At 33.3% G+C, this 17,376-nt stretch overlaps 1 protein-coding gene across 1 annotated transcript in view; it reads left to right on the top strand.

Moving 5' to 3' along the window:
- Positions 1–9,275, top strand: part of LOC114325884 (kinesin-like protein KIF23) — a 35,806-nt gene extending 26,531 nt beyond the window's left edge. Inside the window, exons 4-6 of the mRNA XM_028274019.2 lie at positions 3,033–3,449; positions 3,674–4,003; positions 8,870–9,275. Of these exons, the coding sequence (XP_028129820.1) occupies positions 3,033–3,449; positions 3,674–4,003; positions 8,870–9,145 (1,023 nt within the window). The 3' untranslated portion in view covers positions 9,146–9,275. The remainder of the gene's footprint in view (positions 1–3,032; positions 3,450–3,673; positions 4,004–8,869) is intronic.
- The last annotated feature ends 8,101 nt before the right edge of the window (positions 9,276–17,376 follow it).

The following is a 17,376-nucleotide window of genomic DNA, read 5'->3' on the forward strand; positions in this document are numbered from 1 at the left end:
GCCTGAATATTTGCTAAACCTGTTTCTTGGTGTTCTCTGTGACAAGTTTAAAACATATTGTCATTAATGTCACTGAATGTATTTTTGCAACAAAGGGCATCTGACGTAATACTTGACGATGGGAAATTATCAAAAAAAATTATCAGTAGTAATTGCACAAGAGCTCTTAAATTCTATATTAATTTTAGAGATCGAGTGCAATTTCTTGCGATAATTTCATGAATAAAACTGTTCAAAACCAAAATTTTATTATAATTTATTTATGTAAGTACAAATTAGTACAATTAAACACACAGTTGTTATAAATATTTGACGGTTGAAAGTCATCACTTTTATAATTTTTAAATCATTAATTGTCATTATTGTCACTGAATGTATTTTTTCGTAGCAACGAAGGGCATCTGACGTAATATACTTGACGACGGGATATTATCAAAAATTATCAGTTTAATTTTTATTTCTGTAGCTTTCTATTGGTCAGAATCTCCTATGAATGAAATAATCAGTAGTAAGTGCACAAGAGCTCTAATATTATCGAATTTTTCCCGAGTGACACTTTGACAGTTTTAATTTCACGACCCGAAGGGGAGTGAAATTATGTCATAAGTGTCACGAGGGCAAAAATTCGATAATAATTTTAGAAATCGAGTGCAATTTGTTGCGATTATTTCATGAATAAAACTATTCAAAACCAAAATTTTATTGTAATTTATTTATGTAAGTACAAATTAGTACAATTAAACACACAGTTGTTATAAATATTTGACGGTTGAAAGTCATCACTTTTATAACTTTTAAAACATTAATTGTCATTAATGTCACTGAATGTATTTTTTCGTAGCAACGAAGGGCATCTGACGTAATATACTTGACGACGGGATATTATCAAAAATTATCAGTTTAATTTTTATTTCTGTAGCTTTCTATTGGTCAGAATCTCCTATGAATGAAATAATCAGTTTAATTTTTATTTCTGTAGCTTTCTATTGGTCAGAATCTCATATGAATGAAATAATCGCTGTAATTTTTGTAGGTTTCTATTGGTCAGAATCTCTAGGAATAAAATAATCAACTGAATTTCCTATTTTTAAATCTCTTTCCTGTAGCTTTCTAATTTATCCCTATTAATTGATTTTTTTTTAATTGAAATACTTGGAATATTGTACTCTAGATGTATTTTAAAAATATTATAAAAATAAATGCTAATACAGGCAGGAATGGAGAAATATAGTGAAAAATAATCTCTCCCATGGAGCTATAGCCCAAGTTGGTCTCTGGCCTCCCCCAGCATCTGCCTCCAAGTATCTCTATCCCTGACTGCTCTCATTCAATTATCCACCCTCAATATCTCTTTAGCATCGGTTCTCATTTCGTCTATCCACCTCTTCATTGGTCTTCCTACTGGCCAATGTCCCACCACCATAGTTCCGCTAAGTGTTCTACTAGGTGTTCTGTCATTGTCTATTCTTATGAGACATTCTAGTTTGCTTTAGCTGCAAGAAGTTAGGTCACATTGCATCACAGTGCTCCGAACCACTAGCTCAACTAATCCCCAACCAAAACAACGAAGCATCGGTATCTAGTGCAACAAATATCTTTGCAAGAACCCAATGATACAAACCCTTCTCATTGTGAACAAATGTCTATTTCTAATGTCCCGGAGATACCGAACAAAGTAGATGCATCAAATAAGGACAGTCACATAATTAATCAACCAAAACGTAACTTTGATGAAATTATTTCACCTGAAGCAGATCCGTCTTCAAAAAAATGTAACATTTTTCCACCACCTAAAGTCAAAGCAAAATCTAAAAAAGCTAAAATTAGTTCAGCAAGCACTTCTGAATGCTCATTTTCTCTCTTACTTGACCCTGCTAAAAACTTCATAGAAAATCACCCTCTACCGTTCCCTCTAAACTTTGATCAACTTAACATGCTCCTAACGAATATCACGGGATCAACAGATCCTATAGTCACGGTTTAAGAATATACCACAGACCTATCATCTTTGTCCCATATGCTCAGTCAAGTTTACCCCCATTTAAAGGAAAGATCCATAAAACGTAAATTCACGTCCATAAAGAAAAAAATCTATAGTTATCTTGGCAGTGAGGCATCGGATTGGGAAAGTGACGGATCTCAATTAAGCCAACATTAAAATTCAAGTCTCTACTTCAGTGGAATATTGATGGATTTTTCCATCGCCTTGCTATGCTCCAACATCTAATCGGTGAACAATCAAGAAAATTTCAGAAGAATCCACTTCCTGTGGATACCATCTAATATAGGTTTAGAAGGGAATGAAGAAGCAGATACTAGTGCGCGTAACGCTATCACCAGTTACGCATCAAAAACAGAGTGTCGCAGGCGATCTAAAAGTTTATTTCAAAAATAAGGTGTTGAGTGTGTGGAATCGGGAGTGGAATGACTTTAGTTCTAAACTCAGAACTATTAAAGTGACATTTTTTCATGGAAGTCCACTACCAGAAGTACAAGATGCCAAACTATTATTACGTGTCTACAACTTGGACACTGTAGGTATGCTCACGCCTATCTCTTCTCAAATAGTGAACCTCCAAAATGCGAAACATGCAATACAGTAGACAGTATAGAGCACTTCTTGATAGACTGTCCTAAATATGTAAATCAAAGACAGTTTTACAATTTGCCAAATAACCTGAAAGCACTCCTCAACAAAAATTTAGTTCCGGGCAATTTATTGGTTTACGTAAAATGTATAAATATGTTACACCAAATTTAACTTAATTAATTGTTACAAATGTTCAATTGTTCACAAATTGTAATTAATTGTTACAAATGTTAAATTTAATATTATTACAAATGTTACAGGAATGTCGCTAATAACCTTTGGATGGATGCGACTTTGTTTTTTTAAATAAAAAAAAATGAATGGTTTGCTCCCCATTTCAAGTAGGACATCTCCAAATGATTACTTTTTATTCTTGTTATGGTTTATTTTTGTTATTTGATCACGCTGAGCATTTTATAAATTTCATTATTAAATTTTGTAGGTCATTTCAAAGAGAGTTGCCACTCCAGCAAGAATTAAAAAAGTTGGATTATTCTCTGTAGTACCAGAAATACCAATTTTCAAATTTGATTTCAATGAAGTTGAAGAATGCGGCTCTATTATAGATAACATAGTAACAGTATTAAAACATTCCAAATCAAAGCACAAGGACCTGGACATAGAAATAAAGAAAACGGATAAAGAGTTACGAAAAAGACTTGTTGATTTCGATGCGAAAAAAATGGGCAATAAAGTTGAGATCAAAAATTTAACTCATCTGCTTCAGAGGCAACAAAATAGGAATAATAATCTAGAGGGGAAGGTTAGTCGACTGGAAACTGAAGTTTGTACTTTGGTAACTAGAAATAAGGAATTACAGGATATTGTCAAATCTTTGCACAACAAAATTAATGAAAAGGTTAGTGTTAAATGTTCATTTAGCTATTCATTTTAGTTTTGTAACATATAGCTTAAATTATAGTACATATTACATTAATTACTATTGTAACAATAAAACGAGCGATTGGTATTTATATATGACTTATAAAATATAAATTTGCAAATTAATAATTTAAGTATACAGAGTGTTTTATTAAGTTGTTTTTGTACTGTAATTATTACAAATGATGTTAATGTTTTTAGGATTTAAAACTGAATCAAAACATATTGGAAAGAGAACGCACAAAACAAAAAATAGCGCTAGCTAGCGAACAAATGAGCCAAGAACTTGATGCTAAGTTGAAGAAACAACGAGAACATCTTAATGCCGCTATGATAGCTAAAGAAATTCAGCTGAAGAAGGTCAGAGAAGCTTTAGAAACTGAAATTGTCATCGATACGAATGATGTTGCGATAGAAAATATCCCACCATCTTCTGTACTAACACCCAAAACGAATTCAGAATATACACACAGAAGTATGACACCATATACACCAAAATCGAGGAGGAGATCGAAATCTGCTGGAGAAGAGGTAATTATTTTAAGTATATATATGTTACAGTAAAAACCAGATTTCAGTTAAAACCCGAATTTACTAGGAAAACTAGTTTTAACTGTAGGCTTTATACAATTCTAGTTTTAACTAGTGATAACTAGTACTATCAAATATTTTCAGTTAATTCTAGTCGAGACTAAGCATATTTCAGTCAAAACTAGTTTTTACTAAACTTTTCAGTAATTTCCAGATTCAACGAAAACTCGGTAAATAATTTGCTACCCCGGTTGTTTGCAAATAATTTCTCTAAAACGTAAATTACTCTGGACAAGGTCGTAAACGTAAAAAACTCAAATCTTTTTGACCACGTTGTTGTGTTATTGTCTTGAACCAGGCTGCTAACATTTTCTTGATATCTTGGTTAGCTCGCTCGCCTGAACCTTGACTCTGGCTGTGCCCTGGTTTTCCATCAACTAATTTTTTCTCAGGCCAGTAAGTATGACATTACCTCATTCATAACTGCATTACCGAACTCTCGGCCAAATGCATGGTGCGCCAAAGGTCAAGAATATATCCGTTAATAAAATTGATAAGCAACTTCTTCCGCCCTCTTACGTTGTAATGGTCTCAACAAAACAAATTTTGTTAAATGGTCTTGATAAACCATAATAAACTTGTAGCTGTGATCCTCTTGTGATTGCATATCGATCAAATCTACCTAACAGCGACTATTTCATTTCTGAATGCAATATGTTTCGACACAAGATTCCTCTTTGCTCTACTCTTCTTCTGTTGGCAGGTTTCACACATTATTATAAAATTATTGAACATATCAATAATTGATTGTTATATTTGCGTATTTTCTGGCGGTTTTAGTCTTCAACCTATCCCAACCTCCATAACCAATAGCAACGTTTAAAACCTCCATAACCAATAGCAATAGCTATCAATCATGCAATAGCTCATTCATGTCAGAAATGTCTTCAGCAGGTAGATAATATTGAAATTTGTTGAAGATTTCTATTTTTAACTGAATTTAACAGTCTAATGTAGTTTTGACTAGTTAAAACTAGAATTGTCTAAAGCGCGTAGTTAAAACTAGTTTTTCCTAGTAAATTCGGGTTTTAACTGTTAACACACCCCAACAGTGGCGAAAAGGGTTTAATTGTTACCTTTTTGCCTAATTGGACATATGTGAATATTTCAGGACCACACGCATATGTCCCAAACAAGCGAGTCCTTCGGTATTAACAAACTAGTGAACTTTTAGAGCGACTGGTTCTGAGAATTTATTTGGTCTGGTTTTATAGTTACTAATTAACACGATATGAAGGGTTGTGCACACGAGAAATAAAAGTGATAAGCGACAAAAACATTTATTAACAACAACGAGTTTGACAAATAAGCGGCTCAACGATAAATTGTCTTAGCAGCGAAAGAGAGAGAAAGAGTCTATTATACAAATTTCCGTGTCGACAATTAGCGAGAGGAGTAATTATTGCGAGAGCGTAACGTATTTTCACGACGAAAAGAGGATCACAAACACCTCGTCTTAGAGAGGCTGGCGATAGACTACTCAGTTTTTATTCTAAAACTGCAATATTTTGTTTAAGGGTAAGAATGTCCCTTAACAAGAGCGTATTCATGGCATCCACACATGTTTATACCCTTGCGACCACCGAAGACGCCAAAGCAGCAACCATATGTCCGTTATCTTTTGTGCTCTAACACAACACTAAGCGAGTTTTCAGATAATTAAATCTTTCAAACACAATACAGATTTACAGGAGAGATTTACAAAAATGCGAATTAATTTAACTGTTGTTTTCACAACACGGGTTTAACGGTAACACATTATATAACACGCTTCCATTACTCGTTGCTTGCTCCTACTAGTGATAGCTACATATGCAGTAATTTGTACTGCATATGCAGACGATTTGTATTTGTGTGGCCAGTCACGTTGGTTTTTCTGATGACTGTCTCAAGAACTAGGTTGAACAGCATGGTTGATAGTGTTTCTCCCTGTTTCACTCCCACATTGATGTCAAATGGGGGAGTAAGTTCTCCATCTACTCTAACTGCAGCTTTTGAATCCTGCTACATCATTTTTATGAGTATGATATGTGTTAGGTATAACTAGGTTACGAATGTCTTCCATCATTTTGTTTCTTTTCACACTACCAAAAGCTTACTTAAAGTTTATGTACATATTATATAGTTTTATGTCATATTCATAAGCTTTTTCTTGACTCAGTCTTAGTATGATTATATTGTCTAGTATGAATATATTGTAGTGGATCTATTTGGTGTGTGTTGTGTGAGAGATCATAGCATCAGACAAAATCTATTTGTCAAACATGTAAATTCTTAATTATTTTAAATGTTTAGCGGCAATGAAAACTCGGTATGAATTAGTTTTTGATACATAATTGATAGTTTAGAGCAGCGTTTCCCAGCCGGTGTGTCGCGACCCACTAGTGGGTCGCGGGCGGATTTCAGGTGAGTCGCGGCTTGGTTCTTACAGTAGCTGAGTAGCGCACAGTGACTGTGTACAATCTGGCAACGGCGACAGTCCGACCGGTTTTCTCCTACTCACTCTCTCACTTGGATCCAAATTTCCAAATGAAGAGTGGATATAACGGGCCAAGTGACAAAAAATCAGTATTTCTGTTTTTTCCATTATAATGGTCTATGCAACAATGTCGTTAACCTGTATTATGGGCCAAGTGACAGTTGCATTGGAAACAGCTCTAAAAAAATTCAACAGATAGCGTCCGCCATTAAGTATAGTGGTCAGTTTCCTGATAAAAACTCATTTTTCTCGATTGTGTATTTTTGTCACTTGGCCCGTTATATATCTCCACTCTTCAAATACTCAGTTCTTGTTCTCACTCTGGCTCTGGGAGCCATACTGAGAACAAGAGCCAGACTGTTTTAGTAACTCAGTTTACTTCAAGCTTCAAGCCCCTGCGAGAAGCAGAACTACCTGACTTGACAATGGCAAGTGTGACCTTGCCAAAATGTCGTCAAAATAATGGTTTTTCTAAAAACCAAAATTACTCAACGCGGAGTCAAACCCGGAAAACCACAAAAAGCACATATATCTCCCGCAGACATTTCAAGTGTAGCATCATGGATGAGATGGGTCGCGAATATGAAAAATCAGAAGGTGGGTCGCCAGACATAAAAGGTTGGGAACCACTGGTTAAAGCCTAGGTTTCCTCGAAAGCGGCACCGACAAACTGCGACCGTAACACTGCGATGAATTACGTCAGATTACGGTGAAAAATTCAAGGTTCTTCACTGCGGCAATGGAATGTGCAAACTCAGTAAGCGGTGACTTCCAACGCATCCTTGGAAACCACTGCTATTATTTTGCGTGGTACAGTTTTTTATGACGTCATTCATCACAGTGTTGCGCTCGCAGTTTGTCGGTGCCGCTTTCGAGGAAACCGAGGCTTTAAGCAATCACAATTCAGCGCATCACCAATGCATACATTGTCCCAAATACAGACAGGAGAGTTACATATTCCGATTTTATATAAGTGAGATGGAAAGCGACCATGGTTCAGTTTTAAACTAGTTAATACTGATATTAGTGCTCTATTTGGGTATAAAGCCTCCATATTAATGTTATTAGATGATGAATTCTTCCCCAGTGCTTTAATATTTCTGCGAAAATTCCGTCTGTCCCTGGGGCTTTTAAATTTAAATATACTGTATAAATTATTTTACTGTTGTAGTAAGAGGCAATAACTCTTTTCTAGATTATAAGGGTTTTCAACAAAAAATTAACGCACCATCTTAAAAATGCGTCATTTTTGATGTCTCGAATTTCCTAAACCTGTCGTCGGATTTAAGTGATTTTTTTGATTTGTTATAGCCTTAGTCTTTAACAATATCACTATATTAATATTGTTGCTACAAAGGTAAATTGTCATTGTATACCGGGTGTACCAGTCAAACTGTGTTTTTTCTCAAAGTTCACCACACCCTGTGGAATATTCTAGCATTTATAAAATACTGAAATTAGAACCCAACTATAGCCTCATTTCTTAACATTTTGTTTTTTTATTCAATTGCTTGTGTTGGATAATAAAAAAGTTAGGTACTTAAACAACTAGCCATGTTTTTCATCAATATAGTGTGTGTGACAAACTTTAGAGGGTAATTCTGCATGAAAAAATAATGACAGTTTGCTTTATAAACATATGTCTGCAAATGCTTCGTAAATGGAGTATATAAAATTTTTAATTGTATGTAAAACAATGCGCAATAACTACCTCTTAAAACCTACCAAATTACAATTGCAAATCTCAACCGGTTTTGGACCAATAAATAAATCGTCAATTTGTAAGAAAAATTTCAACATCCCGTATCTCGGAAACGAAGCATTTGCGGACATATGTTTATAAAGCAAATTGTCATTATTTTTTCATGCAGAATTATCCCTTAAAGTTTGCCGCACTTGTTTAGAAACACCCTCTATTGATGAAGAACATGGCTAGTTGTTAAAGTACCTAACTTTTTTATTATCCAACATAAGCGAATTAATAAAAAAAAACAGAATGTCAAGAAAACCTGAGTTGCGTTGGGCATTAATTTCAGTATTTTATAAATGCTAAAATGTTCCACAGAGTGTGGTGAACTTTAAGAAAAAAAACACAGTTTGATTGGTACACCCGGTATACAGTGACCATTTACGTGTCCAACAACAATACTATTACAGCGATATTGTTAAAGAATAAGGCTATAACAAATTAAAAAAAAAATACTTAAATCGGATAACAGGTTTACGAAATTCGAGTCATCAAAAATGACCCTTGGCGGTGCGTTAATTTCTTGGAGTAGTGTATTTATTGCTGAGGATTTACTACTTAAACATATTTTCTCTTTTAGCTTTGGCTCGAACATAACTCCATCCAGCCGGTACCGCTAGGAACGGTGTTACAACCTTCAATGAAAAAACGTAAGTCTGTGTCCAAGCTCACCAAAGCCTCGGATATCTTGAACCCGAAGCAATCAAAATATTGTTTATTGGCCCAGGAACAAGATACTGATGGTGAAGTCGAAACCAAACTGTACAAAGCTGATATTTTGCCTACGACAGGAGGAGGTGCGCAAGTTATTTTTAACGACGTGGAAAGATTGAGGCAGCAATCTCCTACGGCTTGATAAAGAAGATAATATTATATAATTATTTTTTATTTTATTTAAAGGTTTTATCTGGGGTACTGACAGTATTGTAGCTATGTTTTTTTTATACTTTTTTAGTTTTTAAGTGAAATAAAACTACTTTTATATAGATTGTAGTGTTTTTTAAAATCCCATATATTGTCTTCCATCCTCATCAGACGTTTAATTAAATTAGAATGTTAAACTTTCTTCTTCTTTACGTGCCATCTCCGCGACAAAGGTTGGCAGTCATCATTGCTACTCTAACTTTTAAGCGAAACCCGAAAGAGTTCAGTTGAGCTGCATCCAAACCATTCTCTGAGATTTCTCAGCCAGGACATTTTTCTCCTACCTATGCTGCGCCTTCCCTGCAGGAAAGAATTTTTAAACTTTCAATTCACCCCAAATTTTTTACATACAAGCTCAATGTTAAAAGTTCAAAATAACGGAATAAAAGTATTGATAAATTCTGCAATATTAAATTTTACTTTTGGCACGCAATATGCGAAATGTATTAATATAGACCATGAGCCGCTATAGGTGAAAATTCTTAATCATTTTAGGCACGACGGGACCCTATAACTTAAATAGTAGAACCTAAAAGAAAACGTTTGAACACTGTGCCGTCACTTTTCAGTGGCACATGCGTCTACAGTGGCGCATCAAACTTTCCACTTATGGACGGGATACATAAATTAAAAAATACCCTCCCTAATTACCAGAATTTAATTTTTTTCATTTTTTTAAGTTTTATGTGATTAAGACATAAGATTCATCGTAATTTTAACCCACCACCCCCTTCTCCCTGCCCCCACCATCAAAAACTTTATTTTTCGATTTTATTTTTTTTTTGGTGGGATGCAATCAATTTTAAAATTTCAAAAAATTTACACGCATAGTTAAGGGTTTTATAAAACACGTCTATTTTTTATAGACATGTAGGTTGAGTGTACATAACCTCAAAAAAAATTTTTTTTTTGAAAAAAAGTATATAACTTTTTTTGGGGATAGCTGCAGATCTAATTTTTTCTTAGTCTTGTGTATTTTATCAAACACTATATTTCTAATTTTTTTCAGATTTTTCTGTAACGTTGGTCACCTTCAAAAATCCAAAAAACTGTTTTTTAAGGGGGTTTTGGGGGGTTTGAACGTGTTTTTCTGATTTTTAAATATTCTAAAGAACTCATTTACTTCAAGTTACATATAACCTATAAAAACAAAATTGATTTGATATATTATGAAGTCTATAAAATAGGGAAAATCCCCCAAAAAACAGTTTTTCGGATTTTTGAAGGTGGGGAGACTTACGGAAAAATCTGAAAAAAATTTAAAATATAGTGTTTGATAAAACACACAAGATTAAGAAAAAATTAGACCGGCAGCTATTCCTCAAAAAAAGTTATACGCTTTTTTGAAAAAAAAAATTTCTTTTAATTTTTTGAGGTTATGTACCCTCTACCTATGGGTCTATAAAAAATAGGCATGTTTTATAAAAGCCTCAACTATGCGTGTGAATTTTTTGAAATTTTAAAATTGATTGCATCCCACCAAAAAAAATAAAAACGAAAAATGAAGTTTTTGATGGTGGGGGCAGGGGAAAAGGGGTGGTGGGTTAAAATGACGATGAATCCTATGTGTTAATCACATAGAACTTAAAAAAATAAAAAAAATTTAATTCTGTTAGTAAGTTTTGTTAACTTTTAATTTATTTATCCCGTCCATAAGTGGAAAGTTTGATGCGCCACTGTCGACGCATGTGCCACTGAAAAGTGACGGCACAGTGTTTAAACGTTTTCTTTTAGGTTCTACTATTTAAGTTATAGGGTCCCATCGTGCCTAAAATGATTAATAAATTTCACCTATAGCGGCTCTTAGTCTAATATTCAAAATGGCAGATACAATACAGACACAAACGCGGGAGTAACAACGGATACCGGAAAATGGTGTCACAAAACCATAGACGCATATACACATATGTAGTTTCAAAATATATGAATCACCTAAAATTATGATCTTTTTCATAGTTGCTTTTTTCGTGTACAGATTAACCGATTCCGCTATTTTTTTTTATTGTAGATTTTTCCTCGGTATTTACACAGTTTGGCAAGGCAAAGGTTTACTTCTTTTTTGTACTTGTGAGAGTAAAGAAAAGGTACAAAGGAGAGTGAGTATACATCGAAATTATGTTGTAGTTTCATATTTTGTGAAATTTTATTGTTTTAATTTGTTTGATATCTTTAAAAACAAAGAAGATAGACAGTTTCATTATTTAACTTGTATTTTAACAAAAAAATTTTACTGGCGACGGCGATACCAGAAACAGCGCTGTCTGCAGATTATACTTTGCCTCTGAATTGAAATAAAACATAAATTGCATGTCACTCACTTTTTTGTACCAACCATTTCTTGTACCTTTTCCTATATGAAGGAAAACGGGATGTAATTGAATTTTGTAGAATCCTTTCCGTTTTTTACTTCGTCGTCTGTCGTCTCTTTGCCTTGTAAATTGTAGAAGGCATAGATGCAGGATGTTAACAAAGAATTGTTATAATTAAGGAAGGTTTCTTGATTTAAATTAGTATATATGTTACAGTTCAAGTTGATTATCCAGTTGGAGTTGACTCCAACTAGTTGGAGTCAACTCTAACGGCTGGTTTCAGTAAAAGTTGATTATAAATATAAAATGAAAATTTATATTCAACATTTACTAGTAAAAGTAGACTCCAACTAGGAAAAGTATACTCTTCCCAATGCCATTTAGTAAAAGTTGATTCTGATTCACACAAACAGCCGATTCTAGAAATTAAATGTTACTGAATATGTTCAAATTAGTCTAGGCTGTATCGTCGCCCCCGTTAGGTAAATTACTCCGATTCGAATTTTTTGCACAAACTTACTAAAAAAGAGGTCCTTATAACAAATCTACTGGGTGCCAGGCAGTACCTTGATCGATAAATTGTTTAAACAATTTTTTTTTAGACAAATTCACAAAAATAATTTTTTCACTTCGAGTAATTTTTTTTAGATCATTTGGGTTATTCTGAGCAAAAAAAGGTATTTTGTGATTTTTCTCTAAAATTGATTGTTGTCGAGTTATACGCGATTTAAAATTTGAAAAATGCGAAAATAGCCATTTTCAAGGCTTAATAACTCGGTTAAAATCCCTTATTATGAAAGTCAGAAAGTGACCAAATCAAAGTTTATAGCCCCCTCTACAAGATCCAGCAGAAATTTTTTGTCACTATTTTATTACTAAGCTTTATTTATAATTATTAACAATGAGCGCTAAGTGCGTATTAGGCGGCCGTCAATGGTGAGTGCTAAAGAGATGCACCATTCCGGCCGTCCAATGGTGAATCTCACTCGCACTCACATTGACGGCCGCCTCAATACACGCTTAGCGCCCATTGTTGATAATTAAAAATAATATCTTATTAATGAAATAATACAAAAATTTCTTCAGGATCTTATAGAGGTAGCTTTAATCTTTGATTTTTTTTAGTTTCTGACTTCACTAAAATCATTCATTATTGTACTCATTTGCCACCATTTTCGGCAGTAAAGTAACACTTTGTTGTATTGAAAGAAGAATGTTACTTTACCTGCCGCGATTATTAATCAAATTAACCGAGATTGAATGTAAGTGGTCAATGGCAGCAATCGATTATTTATTTGAGTGAAATTAAAATTTATTTACTTTAATTATTAAAAATATTGAACAAAATTTATCTTATTATTAATAAAATGTATGTCAAAACAACAATTTTTCGACCGCGGTACCGCGTGACACCCTGTGTATTTGTTATAAGGATTGTTATACGGATGTATTTCTTTGAGTAAGTTGGTGCAAAAAATCGAATCAGAATAATTTACCTAACGGGAGCGACGTTACAGACTATACTAATAAGTAGTTGAAACGGTCAAAACAAAGAAACGCACACTCATCAAAAATGCACTTGAGATTCTCGTATAATCAACATTTACTGAATCGATCCAGGAAGAGTCAACTCCAACTAGTAAAAGTTGATTTAAATTTTTAAAATCAACTTTTACTGCTCGTTTCAGTTGGAGTTGACTCCAACTAGTTGGAGTCAACTCTAACTGAGAATCAACTTGAACTGTAACATATATATTTTTCTGAAGCTATTTCCTTGTGGCATTTTTATAATCAACTATTCTAAATTTATTTCCCATTTAAAATAGTTGAGTATATATATTATTTTTAATAATAATGTATTCTGTATCTGAGACCCTCCTACTTTCTATTTTCTTTAATAGATGTCGCTGCAGCGTCTTCAAAGCGTGTTTCGATTTATCTTTGAAATTCCCCTTAAATAGGCAGTTCTGTTTTGTGTTGATTCAGAGGCGGGTAGGCATCTGTACTGACGACGGTGATACCAGAAACAGCGCTGTCTGCGGATTATATCTTGCCTCTGAATCGAAATAAAACATAACTTGCCTTTCTTTCACTTAAAAACACTTGTCAGGCAGGATCAGGGTACTTTTTTAACTTTTTATCTGCGCTATTATTAGTCCAATCATTTGATATAGGCTATTGATTATGTTCAAAATAAGAGAGCTAAAAGGAACTACAACGTTAACGGGATTTTATTGTCTCATATTATGGTCAACGAACCTCTGGATTTGAAAAACCGCGGAGTGCTACCATTTAAATGGGTGCGTTTTTGAGAAAAGGATGAATTAGTCCCTAGGCACAGGGTGAATTAGGGTGAGTTCTGTGCACTTTTGGTACAAACACGTCTACAGGAAAATTGTTCCAGGTTAAATTTACTATCGAAATATCACATTTTAAAATCAAAATTATTTTTTTTACAAAAATATATCCAAAAGAAAAGCAAGAAAAAAACGAAAGAAAGCAATTTTGTTTTCTTCCCCATAACTGTTTTCCAGAGGGATATAGGTATATGCATTGCTTCAGAAAAAAATAACTTACATCCTCGCTCTTTAAAATGACGTTTAGAAGAAGTGTCTACGATTTACAGTTTCCAAAATAGGATTTTTCAAAGTTTGCCGCTCTCAGCATTTTTGGGCCATTTTACCCATTATTTCGCAAACATTGTTCTGTAACTTTTTTCTACGTATCTCTAGGTCAGCGGTTCTCAACCTTTTTTACTCAGCGACGCACTAACGTACTCCTTACAGATTCGCGACACCCTTATATGTACAAATTTTTGCTAGTGGTAGGGAAGTACAGATGAATATAATATTAAAAAGATATATATTAAAAACAGTTAGAGAGGAAACAATTACGGATTGGCACTTTATTGATTGGTATATACCTAATAGTAAAAAAAATGGTTGAATGCATGATTGGTATATTATAACAAGTAAAAAAATATAAATAAAAATATCGTATTCGTAAATCTCGCGACACACCTGATAGGTTCTTCCGGCACACCAGTGTGTCGCGACACGGTGGTTGAGAACCGCTGCTCTAGGTATATGCAATGGTACATGTAGTAGAAAGAGAAGTCAATTACCTTTAGAACGGTCTACTGCATAAGGTTCCACTACAATGTTTAAGCAAGTTATGCTATTTCATGGTTTTATACTTTTAATGATTTTTGATATTTTTTTTGATTATTTTTTTAATTTCTTATTATGACTTTTTTCTTGTACATTTAGGTATATACATTGTAAAATAAAAAAAGCATATTTTCTTTACTTTAAAATAGTGTATTGCAAAAAATTCTAGGACTATTTTTTCTAGGACTATTTCTAGGACTAAAATTCTAGAACAGCGCTGTCTGCGGATTATATCTTGCCTCTGAATCGAAATAAAACATAACTTGCCTTTCTTTCACTTAAAAACACTTGTCAGGCAGGATCAGGGTACTTTTTTAACTTTTTATCTGCGCTATTATTAGTCCAATCATTTGATATAGGCTATTGATTATGTTCAAAATAAGAGAGCTAAAAGGAACTACAACGTTAACGGGATTTTATTGTCTCATATTATGGTCAACGAACCTCTGGATTTGAAAAACCGCGGAGTGCTACCATTTAAATGGGTGCGTTTTTGAGAAAAGGATGAATTAGTCCCTAGGCACAGGGTGAATTAGGGTGAGTTCTGTGCACTTTTGGTACAAACACGTCTACAGGAAAATTGTTCCAGGTTAAATTTACTATCGAAATATCACATTTTAAAATCAAAATTATTTTTTTTACAAAAATATATCCAAAAGAAAAGCAAGAAAAAAACGAAAGAAAGCAATTTTGTTTTCTTCCCCATAACTGTTTTCCAGAGGGATATAGGTATATGCATTGCTTCAGAAAAAAATAACTTACATCCTCGCTCTTTAAAATGACGTTTAGAAGAAGTGTCTACGATTTACAGTTTCCAAAATAGGATTTTTCAAAGTTTGCCGCTCTCAGCATTTTTGGGCCATTTTACCCATTATTTCGCAAACATTGTTCTGTAACTTTTTTCTACGTATCTCTAGGTCAGCGGTTCTCAACCTTTTTTACTCAGCGACGCACTAACGTACTCCTTACAGATTCGCGACACCCTTATATGTACAAATTTTTGCTAGTGGTAGGGAAGTACAGATGAATATAATATTAAAAAGATATATATTAAAAACAGTTAGAGAGGAAACAATTACGGATTGGCACTTTATTGATTGGTATATACCTAATAGTAAAAAAAATGGTTGAATGCATGATTGGTATATTATAACAAGTAAAAAAATATAAATAAAAATATCGTATTCGTAAATCTCGCGACACACCTGATAGGTTCTTCCGGCACACCAGTGTGTCGCGACACGGTGGTTGAGAACCGCTGCTCTAGGTATATGCAATGGTACATGTAGTAGAAAGAGAAGTCAATTACCTTTAGAACGGTCTACTGCATAAGGTTCCACTACAATGTTTAAGCAAGTTATGCTATTTCATGGTTTTATACTTTTAATGATTTTTGATATTTTTTTTGATTATTTTTTTAATTTCTTATTATGACTTTTTTCTTGTACATTTAGGTATATACATTGTAAAATAAAAAAAGCATATTTTCTTTACTTTAAAATAGTGTATTGCAAAAAATTCTAGGACTATTTTTAAACAAGATATCCGTAGGATATCCAAGGGTATCTGTAATTTGAAAAAAATTAAAAAAACTTTAAAAAAATTTATTTATTTTTTTTTTAATTACAAGAATATAATTCCATATTATAACATAATTTTCAATTCAAAATAACTTTTCTTAATAAAACTTTTCGATATTTTGAAATATAAAGGTACTTTATTCTTGAGCGAAATTCATATTTTTTGACAAACCTCGTCACTATTGATAAAATTTTATATCTGATGATGGCATATTAGGTTTGAGACTATGAAGAGCATTTTATAAATACCTTTTTTTCATACAGTAAATACTAAACAAGCTGAAAATGCGAGCATTGTCATAACGAAAACTTTGTATATTTACGTATTTTAATTCATAATATGGAAAATTTCTATTATGAAAAGTAGTTTAGAATTAATAATTATGTTTTAATGTGCAATTATATCATTCTAATTTAAATGTTATGAACTATAAAGGTAGTTTACTCTTGATCGAAATTCATATTTTTTATATACCTCGTATAAAATGAATACAATTTTATACAAGGTGTCCCAAAAGTAGTGGAACGGTCGAATATTTCGCGAAGTGAAAATCGGATCGAAAAACTGAAAAATACGTGTTCAATCATTTTCAAAAATCTATCCAATGACACCAAACACCAACCTCCACTACACCCCCTGGAGGTGGGGTGGGGGGTAACTTTAAAATCTCAAATGGAAACCCCTAGATTTTCTTGCAGATTTGGATTCGTTACGTAAAAGTAAGCAACTTTTATTCAAGACATTTTTTCGAACTGTGGATAGATGGCGCTATAATTGGGAAAAACAATTTATCCTGATACCATGGGTAAATTATAGAAACGGTCTAATATCTCGAGAAATACACTTCCAAATGAGAAACCAAACAAATTTTTTTAATACTTTTCGAAAACCTATCGAATAACACTAAACATGACCCTCCAACCCACCCCCCTGGAGGTGGGGTGGGAGGTAACTTTAAAATATTAAATAGCAACCCTCACTTTTTATTACAGATTCGGATTTGTCATGAAAAACTAAGCAACATTTATTGGAAACATTTTTTAGAATTGTTGATAGATGGCGCTTTAATTGGAAAAATACGATTTATTAGCGCCATCTATCAG

This window comes from Diabrotica virgifera, chromosome 1 (genome assembly GCF_917563875.1).
Source record: "Diabrotica virgifera virgifera chromosome 1, PGI_DIABVI_V3a".
Taxonomy (NCBI): domain Eukaryota; kingdom Metazoa; phylum Arthropoda; class Insecta; order Coleoptera; family Chrysomelidae; genus Diabrotica; species Diabrotica virgifera.